The sequence below is a fragment of the Zootermopsis nevadensis genome, unplaced genomic scaffold (genome assembly GCF_977971745.1).
Source record: "Zootermopsis nevadensis isolate Lab colony 2312 unplaced genomic scaffold, Znev_1.0 Znev_ptg000030l, whole genome shotgun sequence".
Taxonomy (NCBI): Eukaryota; Metazoa; Arthropoda; class Insecta; order Blattodea; family Termopsidae; genus Zootermopsis; species Zootermopsis nevadensis.
The window spans coordinates 3,846,721-3,864,575 of NW_028259162.1; the positions used below are offsets into that span (position 1 = coordinate 3,846,721).

General features: G+C 36.2%; 1 protein-coding gene across 7 annotated transcripts in view; it reads right to left on the minus strand.

Moving 5' to 3' along the window:
• LOC110836192 (uncharacterized) overlaps positions 1–17,855 on the minus strand; it is a 31,270-nt gene that overhangs the window by 13,085 nt on the left and 330 nt on the right. For 6 of the 7 annotated variants that reach the window (XR_015537966.1, XR_015537964.1, XR_015537962.1 and 3 more), the window contains 11 exons: positions 12,142–12,358; positions 10,858–11,089; positions 9,681–9,948; positions 8,677–9,122; positions 8,197–8,344; positions 7,462–7,744; positions 6,920–7,065; positions 5,896–6,272; positions 5,348–5,482; positions 4,305–4,507; positions 3,243–3,484 (listed from right to left, as the gene is read on the minus strand). Coding sequence is in view for 2 of the 7 variants with exons in the window: in XM_022077105.2 (XP_021932797.1) it covers positions 3,243–3,484; positions 4,305–4,507; positions 5,348–5,482; positions 5,896–6,272; positions 6,920–7,065; positions 7,462–7,744; positions 8,197–8,344; positions 8,677–9,122; positions 9,681–9,948; positions 10,858–11,089; positions 12,142–12,220 (2,559 nt within the window). In the remaining 5 variants the exon portion in view is untranslated. Of the gene's footprint in view, positions 1–3,242; positions 3,485–4,304; positions 4,508–5,347; positions 5,483–5,895; positions 6,273–6,919; positions 7,066–7,461; positions 7,745–8,196; positions 8,345–8,676; positions 9,123–9,680; positions 9,949–10,857; positions 11,090–12,141; positions 12,359–12,853; positions 13,032–17,855 lie in introns of those variants that run through there. The other variant, XM_022077106.2, reaches the window with a different exon arrangement.

Consider the following 17,855-nt stretch of genomic DNA (forward strand, 5'->3'; position numbering starts at 1 on the left):
TAAAATTATATCTTTTTCTTTATTCACTACTGAAATTATGCTTTCAAATTCTATCATGACTAAGTATGCAACTCCTTCCAAATTTTCCCTTATAATTTAAAAATTGACAGAAAATGGGGAAGTAATTATACAAATACATACATAAAATTAAACAAAAAATTAACAGTACACAATAAAGAATAGAATATCAACAAAACTTGGTTTGAATACAAGACTGTTTATATATATTTGTATTTGTGTTATTCTGTGGCTATTATTTTTAGAAGGGAAGGGTATAGAATTTGTTTAAAAATTTAGAAGTAAAAGTAAAGAAATTTCAACACATTGTTCCCCTACAACAAACAAATGTTAGTCATATCTTTGAAATTCATATTTACCTTACCAGTTCTCTGCTATTTTTATTTTCACAAAATATAATTCACATCAAAATTTTCTTGCATACTTATTTCTGTATTCTCAAAAACTTCACATCTACAGCTTATAAATGCCCTAGATTCTAACATGCACAGCCCAAATCAGGACAAGGTGTTATACACAGAATAAATATACAAAAATAGAAACAAAAGCTGGACAAAATAGTGCATTTGTTCATACAATGAACAAGTATAAGACAGTTCCTGCCCAGTACAAAAATACAATAAAATCATGCATATATTCAAACATGCCATACAAAATTTCTGACTACCTTTTCATGATGTATTATACCAATGTGAATGGGTGGTTAAAAACAAGAGGGCCACAAGTATTGGGGCCATTTAATTATATGTAACTGTTTTGAAATTACACTGAACTACAGTTTAAACTTCAATTATATACCTATCACATCTTATCTGACATTCATAATTCTCATTCTTAGAGTGTTTCTGGGTGTAAATCACAGCATAAATGTTGTAAATAATACCGAAATTGGCATGGATCCATGTGTTGCTGCATTACAAACTGTAAATATATTAAATATTTTGAAAGTGTCCAAACAGTGATGGCCCTTAATATTCATACCTGCCTGTCTTAAAAAAATTATCAACTGTTTGTTAATACAATCTCAACATTTCATAAAACTATCACAAATACCTGAAACTGACTTTATTAATTCACTTCTTCACAACAGATTTCCCTAAGATTCATTTTAATATTAGCCTTTTGTTTGAAACAAAGACCATGACTGCCTCATTCCAAATCATTACACGCAGGACCATTGAACATTATACAGCCTCTCCAACTGTGACAGCATCACTAAATAATCTAAAAATCAATCCATCTGACTCAGTCCCTCATGTGCTTTACAAGATGCTTATCCATCAAAATTCTAACTGTATTTCTTGTTTCCCTACTCACATTACTTACCTTTCCTGTATCTTGTCCATGATTTGTTGGTTCCCTTTTTTTAAACTTCCTCCATTCCCTGACATCTACTCATCAGATTAAAATATTTTCCTTTGCAAGTTGTTTTGTATTATCCTTACAATTATGGATATGAATCATAATGACCTCACTCTTGTTTCTAATTTTTCCACTTATGGCTTTTTTGTGTGTCTACCTAGGATCTGTCTGTAGGATAAAGTTAAAGGAATCACTTTTAAGACAGAAGAGCCCATAGGGCTCAAATGTTTACTCCTAGTGAAACTCTGGTGATAAAGACCATGCTCATAAAGACGACTATGAACTCCTGTACAGGCCTGGAATTGACAAAGTTTTGACTTTAACTGTAGTGGAAGTATGAATGGACAAAAATCAGAAATAATTTTGATCAGTTTTACCAACCTCTTGTGGCAGTCATAGGTGCAGTCATAGGTACAGACCATGAAAAACCATGTAAACTTCTGCCTGCCATGAGACACATGACACACTTTTTGTACACAAATTAAATCTTGGCCAGGAAACCAGTTATAATGAGAATATTACTGGTTTTCCCCAGTTGTTCCAGGTGAATATCAGAATAGTGCCTTAAAAAACCCACTCATTTCCTTGACATCCATTCTATTAATATCATCCCATCTCATATTAATGTCTTCCTAATGACCACTTTATAATAAATTTCTGTCTAGTTCTGAACACCATGTAGATGTAGGCTGCGTTACTGATGTCTCTAAGATACTGTCTCCCTCCACATTTGCCTTCAACACAAATAGGACCTACATTAACATTTAACTGCCAAGAAAACCTGAAATATTATATACCAGTTCATCTGACTAATTAAATTTTAATGTGTATTCTCCATATCTGTAGGCCAATGAATCAAATACAAGTAAACCTCCTTCCCTTCATGAGGAATTAAACTTTCCACCCAATCCACAGTGCAATACACATGCTCGTAAATAACTACAGTATTCTACAACTAAATATGAAACAACAGAGAACTGCCATTTACATATCAACACTTGACACTTTTAATACTTTAGGTGGTAGTGCATAGTTAATGCATTTATAAAATAAGCCTTGTTAGGAGTTGCCACCACTGAGGACTGAATGTTTGATGTTACATTTTAAATTTCACAAAAAAAAATTCTTCAAATTCTCTCCCTTATTTTGCAACAATGCAATTTTAAATCGATTTAATATTTCATACGTGACAAAATTTACAAACTACATGAGGTGCATGTCACATACCTCAACCAAAACATAATCTTTCTCCTGCAATACCACTTTCCATTACAGGCAGATGTATGATATGGTAGTAGTTACAAAAATAAAAATGTCCTTTCAATTTTCATTTGTATGTACTAGCAAAGTCCTACATATTAGAAGATAAGAAATAGCTTAGAATTTGTAGAAATACAATCCAAATATCATCCAGAAATGATGCCAAGTTTGATCATTTATATTTCAGAAACAATGTAGCTTCATTTAGAAAATAAAATGAGCTATGAGAATTTAGATGCAATGAAACAATTCTGAAAGACCCTAAAGGAAATATGCTGTTTCCTCATTCTTTCAACCATTCTTTGAAACTAGTAATATAAACCTCAAAACAGCAATTACTGTATGTTATTTTGAATTATGACTGTTTATTTCATATAGATCACCAGGAAATTATTCTTTAGAACAATTTTTACTGTTAGATTCACTACCCTAATTATAATAACATCACCAAAAGAACAGCACATTCTATATATATATATATATATATATAGCAGCAAATTGCAATTCACTCACCAATCTGCAGCCTCAGACATGCACAGTAGAAGTGGCAACCCCATTTCAATGCAAATGAAGAACAGGTTCACCTGACCAGAAGCTCCTACCTTACTCAGAAGCTGAGAGTCAAGCTGAGAGTCCAGTTCCTTCAGTTGATCATCCAAAGACTTCTTTGTATCATCAAAACTCTTATTAGTTGTGCTGCCATACTTGCATGTGCTATAGCTGGTACCCAAAGGGTGATGGTATGCACCAGAGTCACTACCAGCATAAGAACTGATGCCTGTACTGCAGCTACTTGTTAGCACACTGCTCACTGTAGAAAACACACCTGTCGTTGACACAGGATCTACGACACAAAATTTTAAATGTTAATATCATCTTCATCTGGTGAGGGTTTTAAACATTTCACCAAATGGCATGAGACAAGGCAAGTTTGTCAATTGAAACGCTCATAAGCTGAACTTTATAAAAAGAAACACAGAGCAATAAAAATCAAACATTTCTATGCAAAAAACTTTAAAAAATATAAAACGTGTAGGTCATGTAATGATTCCCTTCCTATGCAAAATCTCATCCCTGCAAGATACACAAGGACTGTCTGAAATTTCCCCTTTCTGGTATATACAAGCATGTCTGTTAGTGCAAAGTTTATTTGTCCCTATATACTGTACATGTACAATGTTCTGAGACCACTAACGTCTATAAAAACTTTCAATATGGCCAAACTCTGTCTTTGGCAGTTAATGGATAACCTCCCTATGGTTGCACCCACTTCATAACTGCCAAGCACATACAGACATGATCAAAAGACTTCAGGCATTAGAAAAGAAAAGAAAATATAACTCAAATGTTGATTAAAGGATCACAGGTACAAATTGCTTGCAAAAGGTCCTGCTTCAGAAACAAAAACATCACATTTCAACAAGTTCATTCCTTCACAATCTTCCCCATGTCCCTCTCCATTCTTTCTTTAAATTGTTACGTATGTATGACCATATCAGCAGTCAGCACTGATGACCATGTCTGCCCTCAGGTCTACTGGCATGGTCTCCCAGCAACATGTCTGACAATTGCCTATAAAAGGTGGGGTTTTGGAAGTAAGACGTCAGAGGCTCAGGGACAAACACACACACTTTATTTCAACAGAAATGATAACGATTTCTTACCTAACTCTTCTCTAGAAACAGATGTCCCAAGTACAGCTCCTAGATCGGAATTACCATGCAAACTTGGGTGAGGTGTGTGATGAGGTGAACGTCCTAACATGCTTTGATATGAAGAAGATGAGACATCCTTCTCATACGTATGTTTCTGAAGAACGCGAATCATTGCATCACGTTCTGCAAGCTTTGATTCAAGATCCTTCATCCTGAAATGCAAAGGAATACTAATCCAAGCAGCTCTAATTTAGTGCACTTCCAAGCACATTTCTTTGTTTCATATCAAAGAATAACTTCCCACAGAAGATACTGCTCAAGATACTAATCAAGCACCTGCAGATCATTTTTCCAACAATTAACCTCCAATAAACCCACTAACCATTAAGATTTTGCATGTCACAGAAGCATTGACTTACACTTTCATATACAGCACAGAAGTATTCTTATCCCAGAGAAGGACTACTAGTATATTTTGAGAAATTGGTTTTAGTTTAGCACACAATGTTTCTGGAAAACACCAATGCATACTGTTTCATTTGACTGCATATAAACAGTTCCAGAAGATCATGTGCCCTCCCTTGGATACAAATTTATGTAATATTTAACAGTGTCAAATGTGATAAACATACATTTGATGCGGTCAACTAAATAAAAAATGTATATGCTTATGCTATTGGCATTAAAATATTTCATTTAAAAATTTTTACTTAAAATCTATCCTTGTAAAGAAATGCTGCTCACAATACGAAATCTGCACTCATTAAAAAAAATCACATCCATTATAAAGACAGCATTCCTGGGGAAAAAATTTACAATTTCTGGGTACAAAACCAGATGGCAGATAATAAATATGGCTTACAATGCAACGGGAGAAGTTTGACAATAAAGAACTTATGCATTTGAGAAAACACTAATAAATAAACTCAGAATACAAAAAACTGGAAACTGAACATAAATGTTCTTACAATTAAGAGATACAACTTTTTACTACACCATCTACTTACATCAGACAACAGGGAAGGGGGGGGACACTAACAAACAAACAGTACCTTGACTCAAGATCAGCCACCTTTTTTTGCGCAGCGTGGACTTCATCCATGTGTCTGATTTTCTCTGAACGGGCCTCAGCAATTAATTTCTCTGTCTCCTGACTTGTCTTCTCTAGGGCAGCAATCTTAGCGTCCCTTGAAATAAATTTTCAAATGTACCAAACTTTGTAACAACAGAATTCAAATAATAATCACTGAAATATTTTCAATATTTCTTTATCAGTGTTTATACATCATGATCTAAAGCAGTGGTATTCAATCTTTTTTTGTTCGCATATCCCCAGATATAATTTCTCTTCAACTTTGTACCCCCAAAGTTGTTGGTGTATAATTCAAGTTATACATAGTATATAATTTACATCTGAAATAAATTAAATATATTACATTACTGATTATTCAGTGTTAATCATAAAATAATACTTTTTTTTTAAATTTCACGTACCCCTTAAGATGTCTTCGCATACCCCCGGGGGTACGCGTACCCCAGGTTGAATACCACTGATCTAAAGCATACACTTCACAACACTAAGTTATGGTACATGGCTTACTTTGGAATGCTAGCCGCATCAATGGCTGCCTGCCTGAGTGCGCTTTCCTCTAAATATCGCTGCTCCCACTTAGCTACCTCTCCTTCAAGCCTCATGATCTTCTCATCACGCTCACGCAGCTTACGTTTTAGTTCAGGTGCTGTCTCCCCTGGCAGAGCTCCATTCTGGGAACCATTTGTTCTATTTCCACCTGAACTGGTATCACCTTCATCTGTACCTCCTCCCCCTGCTCGAGCTCGCTCGTTACGAAGTTCTCTTTCCAATTGTAATCGTAGCTTACGTTCTGTTTGTTCTCTTCGATCACTTGCCAACTGCAGCGATGATAATGCCCTCTGTAACTGTGCTACTCGCTCAACATACATCTGTTTCTTGCGGCACTAAAATCGAGACAAAGAATGTAATTATGTGATGCCACTGCTTATATGCACATCAATGGAAAACAGACTAACGTCTGCACTGTAATATGAATCAAATCAGCAGCCTGAAATTTTTCACTTTGCAAAATCAACAAACTCTATTACAAATAAGAATAAAATATTGAGCTGTCCATCTCCACATAACAGAAACTTGCACAACCTTTACAAGTTCATACACTTATTTCATTTCACACTTCTGGGCAACATGTTTCAAACTTACTGGTTCATCTTCAGGCCCTTGACTTGTTTCACAAATTACACTATTACATTAATTAATATAGTCATTTATATGTTTGTTCTATTTTCAAATCTTGTCACAAGCCTTGTATTGTTTCACATTTAACCCCTTCTTGATTATTTCTTATTATTCGTAGGAACTTCATCTCTACTGTTTGTAACCTGTTTACATCTCTTTTATACTGAGCCTGAGTCTATGTTCCACATGTCAAAAGAGACAATAACATATCATAAAATAAACTTTCTGGAGGTATGCATTTATGAATTCAATGATATTCCATTAACAGAAGTTTACTATTTCAAGTATTCAATTTTTGTAAAACCACTTAAACTTGGTTTTGGAGCAAAATAGTAAACTAAATGCACCTCACCTCTTCTTCAAGTCGAACCACATTGCCCTGAGCATTTGTTAGAGCAGTGTCAAGGATGTCTATGTGTGTCCTCTGTTCCTGAAGTGTCGCACGCTGAGCTGCCAGCTCAATTTCTTGGCGCTCTTTTGCAGCAACAAGTTCCTTATCTAGCAGTAAAAAATTATTACTTGCAAGAACATTTCATTTCTGATATCCACTGGACTATTTATATATGAAGAAAAAACAGATTACTATTTGTATCAAGAAATACACACAAATAAAACTGAATCATGGTTGATACAAAAACTAGACAATCCAAACCCATCATAACAACGACAAAGTTGACAAATCAGCTGGTCTCTCAACTAGCACAATGGCAATCTCACAAGGAGAGTCTGCACTTTTTCTTTACATATCATAAAACAAATGATGCATAAAAATCTGAAAAGGCAGGTAACAGTCTAAACAAATTTGTTCTGGTGATTCAGGTGCAATTACAGAAACACAAACTGAGTAAAACACCACAAAAAAGACAAAATACAGCAAATTATAGATGTTCTTACTTTGTGTAATAAGTTGTGCAATAAAAATTTCACGTTTTCCCAGTTCCTTCCGAAGATTCTCAGCTGCCATATCCTGCAAATCACTCTGATTCTGTTGCCGGCCTGTTTTTAACTGCGTCGATAAAAGTTCCACCTGTTCACGCAGAGCCCTGTTCAGTTCTTGTAACCTACGGACATCTCCTTGTAAACGTGACCTGGCAGCTCTCTCCAATCGCTCACGTCGTTCTGATGACTGTACAAGTTCTTCATGTGCACGATGAACCTTCCCCACCTCCTGTTCCAGCTGCAATTTTAAAACATGCACTCCACTATGATAGTGTAGAAACAATTTCCAATGGCAGTCATGAGGGAACAGATATAAAACTAACATCTTCATGATATGAAATGAACAAGGTAACATCCTGAACTCATAATTGTTCAGACAATGTTTTATATTTCCTTCCATAATAACGCAGTCTATGCAAAATAATGGGCATCAAATGGATGCATAATGAAAAGAATGTATCTATCCATCCAAATGTTTCATCTCTTTAACTATTCTATGGATTCTGATAGAAACTGATTTTTGGGATCTATACTAGATAAACAGTCTATGTTGGCTGTAATACAGAACTGAGGAAAATAATCATGTTGCTTATCCATTCACGTAAATTCCCCAATAAATACATTCACATGTCTGAATCCTACAAAAGCATATATTTATTTCACAGAATGGAAATCTCTTTAACTTATTACCTTCTGTGATTTAGAAACTTTCTGATAACATGTTTCAAGTTCAGCCTTTAATGAGCTGTTCTCTTGCATCAGTATCTCCACCATCTCGGCTGGAGGCCATACCTCTCTTCCCTGAGATTCAACATCCTCCCGTCCATGAGTTTTTGGCCTGAAAATATTAGCATTGACACTTTAATTAAGGATACCCTTGTAAAAAAAAGCATTTTTTCACACCATATCACATACATGAATCAAATGAAAATGAACAGGTAAGAAGAAGCAACTCTGAACTGGCTCTTAATAACATAAGGTTCACATTGGAACTATTATACAACATTCAATCAAAACAATCCATCATACACTATGACTTCAACATTATTTTTAAAGTTTTTATACTCTTGACTTCAACAGCATTTATTAATTTTAAAAATGACACTGATGACGACAATGACAGATAGACTTACTATAAAATATTGCTACAGCAGTTACTCATACATTTACCTTGGACTGGTGGTAATGCCCCTGCAGCCAATCACATCAGTCACAACCTTTCCCGCACCTAAGCGTGATAGGTCAGGCTGTGATCGTGACAAACTAAGTTTATCTGGTGTGATGCTGGAGTGAGGAATAATTTTATGTCTCTGCACCACTGTCAGAGGTGAAGATGAACCCATCCATTTTCGATACTCAGGTGGAGGTGGCAGATTTGAGAGGTCATAGTCTAGAGGTAGGAGAGGGTCATGTTCCACTTTAACAGGCATTTCTTTCCCACTGCTGCCACCCGGGCCTACACGAGAAAGTGACAACCGTTTCAATTGGTCTGATAAGCACAGATTCTCAGTCACAGATGATTCGCTATCTTCAACAAATGGAGCAGCTAAATCCCTTCCACCTGTCCCACTGGATGATGGAACAACCTTTACTTCCTTGGCTAAATGCTTCAGCACCTACAATAAAATGATTAATAAACCAAATCAATAGTTGTATTTTTTAAAAAGTCTAAGAACAATATGTAGGCCTAGGAGGAATGTGAAGTCAGTGGAAAAGAAGACATAATGAACATAAATTTTGCATTAATAACTCAAATAATGTCAATATAATTAAAGCAGACTGGCTGATATAGTCTGAATTTATTTTTAGGACAATAATGTGAAGCCTACTGAAACAATCACAAATAAGTCCCAAAGGCAAAGTTGGTTATCAGGAGATCTAAAGATAGTTATTTGGGAGATGGCATAAAGGATTTGACGAAGCTAACGATTTTTAACTAAAAGAAGGAGGCACTGGAGAGAAAAATATGGAGAGATGCACAACTGGGTTGTAGAGCCAAGGAAAAAGAAGAAGATCAAAATCCAGGTGGTATATCTCACATATGGTATCCCACACAAAACGACCAATAGCATAAGGAAAATAATCTTGTAAATACTTTTAAGAAATGGGCTTCCAGGGTAATTTTAAATTATTTCAAGCCAAACTTTCCTACATTCAAATAAGAAATTCCTTACCTGGGACTGACTGAGATAGTCATCAGGAATGTCTGTGATTTCTCGAACACTGGGATCAAAATGCCGACCCGAACTGGCATCAAAACTGGCACGAATAGAAGGCTCCTTGTTACCTCCAAGAGAAGGAGAAGGAGAATGGGAACCCATCTTCTGACACTGAACAACAGCTTTTCCAGTGTCTGTTGTACTGGATCCAGAGTAATTTCCTGGATGGGAGTTCAAGTAACCTGGTGTACCTGTGTCTTGAAGATCACGAATGCCTGATAACCTGCAAATTCAGTAGTTTGGCAACTATCAGTTTGCAACAAAGCACACAGTGTCACCTCTCTGAAATATAGAAAGAATATTTCTTGAATTTGTTTTCCACAAGTACCAAAATTTCCTGTAGTTATATTCCCTGTTATTCAAGCTCGATATTGTCAGTTCTGAATACAATCAGGTTCACTAAACATGATTTACCTACCACTCCAAGACAAGTCATTCCCATTACATTTTATTCAATTTTTATAAATTATGAACATCTGATATGTTAAAAGTGGGAAGCGAGAAAAAGTAAGAATGATCTACAATAGTGATTTATTCTTGACTGAGTTACAGTTTATTTAATACGTAGTAGCAATTGTAGTGGATATGTAACATCAAATGGGATGCATGGACAATCATCAATTACAAGTACAGAAGGTTTTAGGTGGCAGTCATAACCCATTTGAAAACCATATACTGGTATATACCTGCAGGTTCTGAGCAAATCAAAAAAAAAATTGTTGGAATAGACATATCACGCTAAAAATGTTACAATCAAATTAACCTACCTGGTTTCCTAACAAGGAAAACACCAAATTCATAACTATTTGTCATTACTGTTGGTGTCAGTGTACTTCCACAAGATGGGGAAAATACCAAAGTAATGTCTTTATAACAGCATGTACAAAACCAGTATGACTAAATAGACTATCTTGCTACAAAACACAATAAACATTTTAAAATAATTATACTGATTGACATGCAACTAATTTAAACTCTGATGACACCAAACATATCTACAATTATTGGACTCTTTGTGTCCCTTAACATAAATGCTACACACAATCGAATTTTTACAGAGAAAAACCAACACAAACAAGAGTACTCAGAGACTGGATTCATGTGTTCTGCAATTGATTAACTAATCTTGTACCTGCCAGTCCAGGGTTCATCCCCTGCTCCATGAATAATGAGTGTATTATATGAAGAGGAAGATACATCAAGACTGCTGCGATTTGAGCTGAGGTTCTCCTGGCCCTGGGGCTCCTGACGTGCTGTATGTCGAATCACATAGCGCTCCTCGTGACTCAGGTTCTCATTTGATGTTGACACATCCGTCTCGCTACCACTCAAACTCTGGGAGAATCCAGCACTGGGATGGACAACTGCACAAAACACAGAGACATGACAATTATCAGATCTTAACTCATCTACATAAGATTATTTTCATACTGACACTTTTAATTAACACACAGAACTTCATCAACTAGATCCATTTATATACCGATTACATGACCTGCAGAGATTAATGCCATGAGAAAACAATAAACTACTATTCAACACCATACTTTAAACAAAAATGACCCGTGAATATCACACATACAGGTCTTTATATATATAAAAAAGTAACCTTTGACTGTTATGAATGTCAAATTACCATCGTGAGTTCAAATATCTATCTCTCTTAGCTGTTAGTCAATATATTAATGTGGTTTAAGGTAAAGGGTAGTTATGGTTATATATTTTTATGATAAATGCATAGAAGGTTTATTGAAATGTGTAGGAATTTATATTATGCAGATTTCTAAATGCTCATAACAGGGTAATTATTACTTATCAAATAACATACTGATATATAATTTTTTACTGACAATGAAGGGATTAACACAATAAGAAACAAACCTCTGAAGTCACAAAACATCAAATCAATATGCTGCAAAAAAAAGAGAACAAATAATTTTAAAAATCTTACATTGTCAATATTTTATAATATTCCACAGCTTAATTTCTTTCTTCTTCTTCTTCTTTACTGTGTAATATATTTACACTGTGTACACAGCAATGAATATAGAGAGTGTTAAATTTTCTACAATATATAGACTACAAATAATAATTTACATATAGCCGGACTAAATATGAAACATGAGACTTTCTAACAGACAATTAGCAATTTATCTTAAAAGTACTGGGCATATTATAGATTTCTGCACGCAAAATTATTCCTTCATAAACAGTTCCTGATCCTACGCATATATCAGCTACACACTGGAGGTATAATACATATATCAGCTGAATACACAAATTCGTAGAAACAAATCAAGTATTTTAATGATCACTGGTAGTTTAGCACAGACGAACATAACCAGTAAGATATCCGTAACAACCGATTGGTCTTTAATACAAAAAAGGTAAAAACTAAATGTATCTTTCCTATTACCTTGTCCAGGTAGAAGCTGTGCTCTTTGAGCACTACCAGCAAATGGAATGAATCGACTTGATTGCTGCAGAGAGCTCATATTCAGTACTGACTTAAAGTTGTGGAAGTTTTGATGCAGTACAGAACTAGACGCCACGACTCTCACAGCAAACACTGCCGATGACTAGAGTTCACTTCTAAAAATCTGCGGCTCTTACACTGCTATGTCAAAACCCATCTGGAAATAAAGAACAATAAATAATTGTATTTTAATATATGTAAAAATCTGAACTAAAACTAGAAATGTAAGTCTGGAAAATAAAATGCAACCCCATAAGTCTTGTCAAGAATTGACAGGTTTAAAGATGTAAAAAAATTATGTTATACTAGAATCACCCAACAAGTCAATAAACAAACCATTGCTTGTATGCTACTTAGCTTACAATTAGTCTTCAAGTAACAATGAGAAGGGAGTGAAATGATAACTAATAAATCACTGGAGATGAACAACTTGGTACACAGGTATATCATAAACATACCTATAAATAATATAAATTTTCTCATCAGTTATTGTTCTTGACTTGATTGATGATTGACTGCATAATTAAATCCTGCTTAACTGCATTTTTAATTATTATATTTGTATGATTATGATGATGATAAGTCAATGTTTATGATGTTATAATAATTTCATAGTTTGGCACTCTCATAATTGTTGAATTACAAACATTACCTCATACATTCTACTATTGCCTATAAACATGGAAAACCTAACATTAACATCACAAGACTTTGCGACGCCCATAGTCGCGAAACGCCTAGACGCCACACTTAGAGCGGGTAAGCTGTGGAACACTTTAAAAATTATTTTCGAGAAACGACCCCAATATTTGGTGCGAGGCTTATCACAGACTATTGCAAAAACGGGATGGCCTTTCGGATGTCGCACAACCGACGCCGAGCGTCGGAACGTTATTCTTGGCGATGCCCCATGAGACGTCATTCTCGAAACGGTCGTCCTAAAGCCATAAGGCACGATGCCGGAAACCAGACACTCCTATTTTTGAAGATCACCTTCGTAACGACAACACGATATATAAAGTGCAACTTAACATCGAGACCGGTGTACAGACGTCATAAAAATAACGTCGACAATTGACAGGCATGACACAAACGCCGACGTCGATTAGCAACTTAACCCAACAAACCTAACGCAACATAACAAAACCTAACCCAACCAAACCTAACCTAACTTACCCCAACATAACCTAACTGAACCCATCCTTCTCAAGTAGCCCAATCATTTGGAATGAAATTGCCCTTACTTATGAATGAAGTTTATCTATAAGAGGCTTCAAACTAACATGAATATGGTCACTCAGTTTAACAAAGTTAGGTAGATATAAGACTGAAAAAATTGTTCTTGAATGAAGCTTAGAATATATAAAGGCCGATTTTCATCAAAACATTGGACTTGTCTTCTTATGATCTTGAGGTGACGTTAACATATCCATGACCTCAAACTGACATCATTATAGTCATTCAGGTTCCCACAGATCGGCAGAAAAATGCGTTTGAAAAAAATGACTTTCGAAATATAATACCTTGAAAATATAAAATACCTCTATTCGGAAACCCTACTGGGCCGACTTTGACGTAACGTGACGTGACGTGACTTTGGTGTGACCTTGACCTATACGTGACCTCATGTTGACATGAGTATGGTCAACCAGGTATTTACCGTTTGGCAGATATATGAGTGAAAAGATGACCTTGAGAATTTTAAAGACCCGTATCTGAGAAACTAGTGGGCCGATATTGCCGTGACTTCCATATGACCTTGACCTCTACCAGACCTCATTTTCACATGAGTATGGTCAACCAGATATTTACGGTTCGGCAGAAATAAGCGTGAAAACATATGACCTTGAGACTTTTAAAGACCTGTATCTGGAAAACTATTGGGCCGATCTTGTTATGACTTCCATATGGCCTTGACCTATACGTGGTCTGAATAATTTGTCCATTACCGAGTTTTCACTATATTATACACAAATAATACATTTTTACGCAAAGTGGTATACAGTATAGTTTGATCAACATTCAGTTTTGTTGACAAATTTCAGCAATGACTCTACAAATTAAATTTCGTACAAAACCGTCATTTCATAACGCAGATATTAGAGAGGCCTGCATACATAACGAAGCAAATACTGTCACGCACTATTGCAAAAGGCGCCTAAACCGAAGATAATCAATTACATAAAACACCAGACATGTAAAATTATTAATATGTGATTCACTTCAGATCTATAGCCGACCTCGGACACCATCTGCTGGTACCCGTACTTCGGCTGTACGCAGCTGTATACGTATATGTTGTACGGGAGTATCACTTCAACTGCCTAATCATTATGCAATTGTTTCGTACATTCTTTACAGCTTCAACATGAAAAATCAAGGTCAATGAATTTGCGATGGCATGTCTATCGCGAGTCTATTTGAATCACAAATGTGCATGACGCAAGACAAACTTCAAACCCAAAGCTTTACGTCAGCGCAAGAAAACAAAGCTGGCAATGATAAGAATGTTCACGACGGTGTTTAGAGGATCGTCTTGACAACACTTGAAGAAGAAAATGAACATAAAGGAAGATGGTTATGTCATTAGTGGTACAAAACCCAACCTAAAACGTTTCGATATGTTCATTATTTTAAAATGTATTTAGACATGCATGAAGTGGTTTACCGGGTTGTCGAATTCGAAAGCAGTACTAAGAAACCCGCAACTCAGTCCATTGCAAAAAACAAAACTGTGCAGATGGATAAATTATTGGAAGTACAAATGGGTAAATGTCACTGCAACAACAGATAACGGTTCTACTTGTACCAGGATTCGATTCCCAGCAAATGCAGGGTTTTTTCCTCTGTCACTGAGCCCAGACCAGCTCTCAGGCCCACCCAGCCTCCTATTCACTGGGTACTGGGGCCTCCTTCTCGGGGATAAAGCGGCTGGGGCGTGAAACTGACCACTCACCTCCAACTAGCGCCGAAGATGGAAAAATAAAAGATTGAGATCAGAAGTACCTAGTTTTCCCAAACCTGAGACCACGTTCACCCTTGCTTATCGACTCCCGGTGCAGTAATATTACAAATCAGGGCAATGTATAGGATCTCCATGGAAGTTTCTTCAAAAGGCTACTTACTACTGCAAACAGGTTAACATATCGCTCAAAGGGTTCCTTTAACAAAATCAGTCATGCGTGAGACATCACCTGACACTATCTTTCAATATCCGCTCAATTTCTGCTGTTTTCGAATGCATCGCTCGAAGAGTCCTTCAAAATATTCCTTACTGTAATGTCTGAAGGTTAATGGCTTAATGAAGAAAACACCACTGCGGTGCGGAGTGAATTCTTAAAAATTATTTAGACGTTACTGGCTACAAATCATCAAATGCTGTAGGTGCGAATCAACACCATCCAGTTTTATGATTCTGTGTTTCAATGGCCGTGAGACTGAACGGTACATATTGTCTTCGGCTGACGAAACACTGGGTTTAAGCCCACCCACGACATACATTTGCGTTCCACCATCACCGCTTGCACAACCAACTCAGCGCCACGGTACAAAATAGGCGTTCTGCAGATTTTTATTTGGAGTTTAAGAATCCTAGAATTTCATAAAACTTAGGATCTTCACAACAGTCCATACTCACTGTAGAGCTTTCTAGGTATAGTGCCGTGTCTAAATCCTCTGAACGAGGACGTAGCAAGTTTCTCCGAAACGTCGGTAATGTTCATAATTTAGTCCCAAAGGTGCCTGTACAATGAATCCTGTCAAATAATTCCTAGAACTGAATAAACTTGGAAAATCCGAGGGTCGGGGGGAACGCTGCAAGAAAACAAATATATCGCAAATATTAGTCCTGTTACTTTATTTTGTATCCTCGTACAAAGGTCCCACAACCAGATTCAACCCTACGATACTGTCCCGGTATTCTCACGCGATTCTGATGATTACTATGAATATTCCTAAATATAAAACGAATCATAAGTTAATAATTCGCAATAATTAGCTTGCTCATTTAGTATTTATCTTTCACATTCCACAGTGGCATCTTAGCAAACATCCAAAGACCTCAAAGCAACATTCCAAACTGATAAAACATGCGATAAATGTTCTTGTGTGTCATACTAATCCCCCTTTCCAACAGTTCCACTCACACATGTTGAAATAGTCGACATTCCAACAGCTGCGGCTGGCAGTTCAACTGATTGGTCGGTCCCTTCTATGCGGCGGAACCCAAAGCTAACTTTAGTCACGGGAGGGAACCAAATAAAAACAGGGAAGGCCGCTAACAGCTTTCGATTTCAAGTCAAATTTTACATACACTGTGGTCCTTTTCGGGTTTAAATACACAAAGGACCCAGTTTTATCGGTATGTTTTCTATTACATACAGAAGAAATAAATCGGGCCTCAAATGTCAGCATTTTCAACTCATGTTATAAACCAGGGATGGTGGGGGCGAACTGTCGTTAGTTACGTTATTTTTAACGACTCTATAGCAATTCAGCGACGACACGTTTATATATGATGAACTGGTCAGCACCCCTGGTTCGTGTTCGGGGACGTCCAGGATATGATTCTCGGCACAGAATTCGGCTATCCTAACAATTTAGTTGTATTCATCAGTTCATGCAGCAAAATGCCACGGCACTTATCTTTGGTGGCGTCATGACACTTCCACAACCTCTGCTCAATCATCCTACCATTCAATGCTACAAAACCATTATCGTCCTTCATAGCATAACATCTATTGATGTCTGTTTACCTTACTGATGGTACCTCTTTGACAGTTTTCCAAGGTTTTTCTAACTTCTCTTCTCTTTTGGCTGACATTTTGGGGTTTTTTAATCCTGTCATCAAATTCTCAACAATTTATTCTACACTGTACTACAAATTCTGTTACTTATGAAACTCATAATTCGATCAACATTTCTGCACTTAATTTTTGGTCCTAAAGGAACTCCTCATAAAACTGCTGGACATACATTGCAATTAAAAATTGTTATTAAATCATGGACCAATCATCAATAAAATGGAATGGACCAAGGAGGAAGCAGTCATGGACCACCTTGTGACAGGCACCCAAAGAAGAGTACCTACATGCAAAGAACCAAATTGGACTTCACATTCCATCACTCACAATGCCAGGCTTGCTGTCTGAGTTTTTTTGGGAGGGGGGTTACAAAGAACTATAAAAACTATATGTTATTCAACTTCTCATTGTCCACCCTAATTGGTTTCGAAGCAGCAATCAAATGTCTCAAAATAACAGCTGTAAATAAAACTTTCAAGCACTAATAACTATGTGTTATATTAAATATAATTTCAGCAAAACGAAAGGTATCTTCTAACAAAACTTAAGTAAGACTTAATTATTTGAAACAAAGTTCATTGTATCACTGGTTATAATAAATCAAATCTTGTAACAGTACGAATTCTACAAAACACACTACAACTAAACCAAGGGTCTAAAACATTACACATACAATCAGTATGCAACCATTACATGAGCAGTGATTGATTATGTTCCACCGAAAAGGAAGAATTTCTAGTACAAAATGACAGGAAATGAGAAGTAGGTGAAACATTTCAAACGGCCAAGTTTTAAAAGGCACTTATAAGGCTCTAGAAACTGTTAACGTCAGTCGTTAAAAAGAAAATGCCA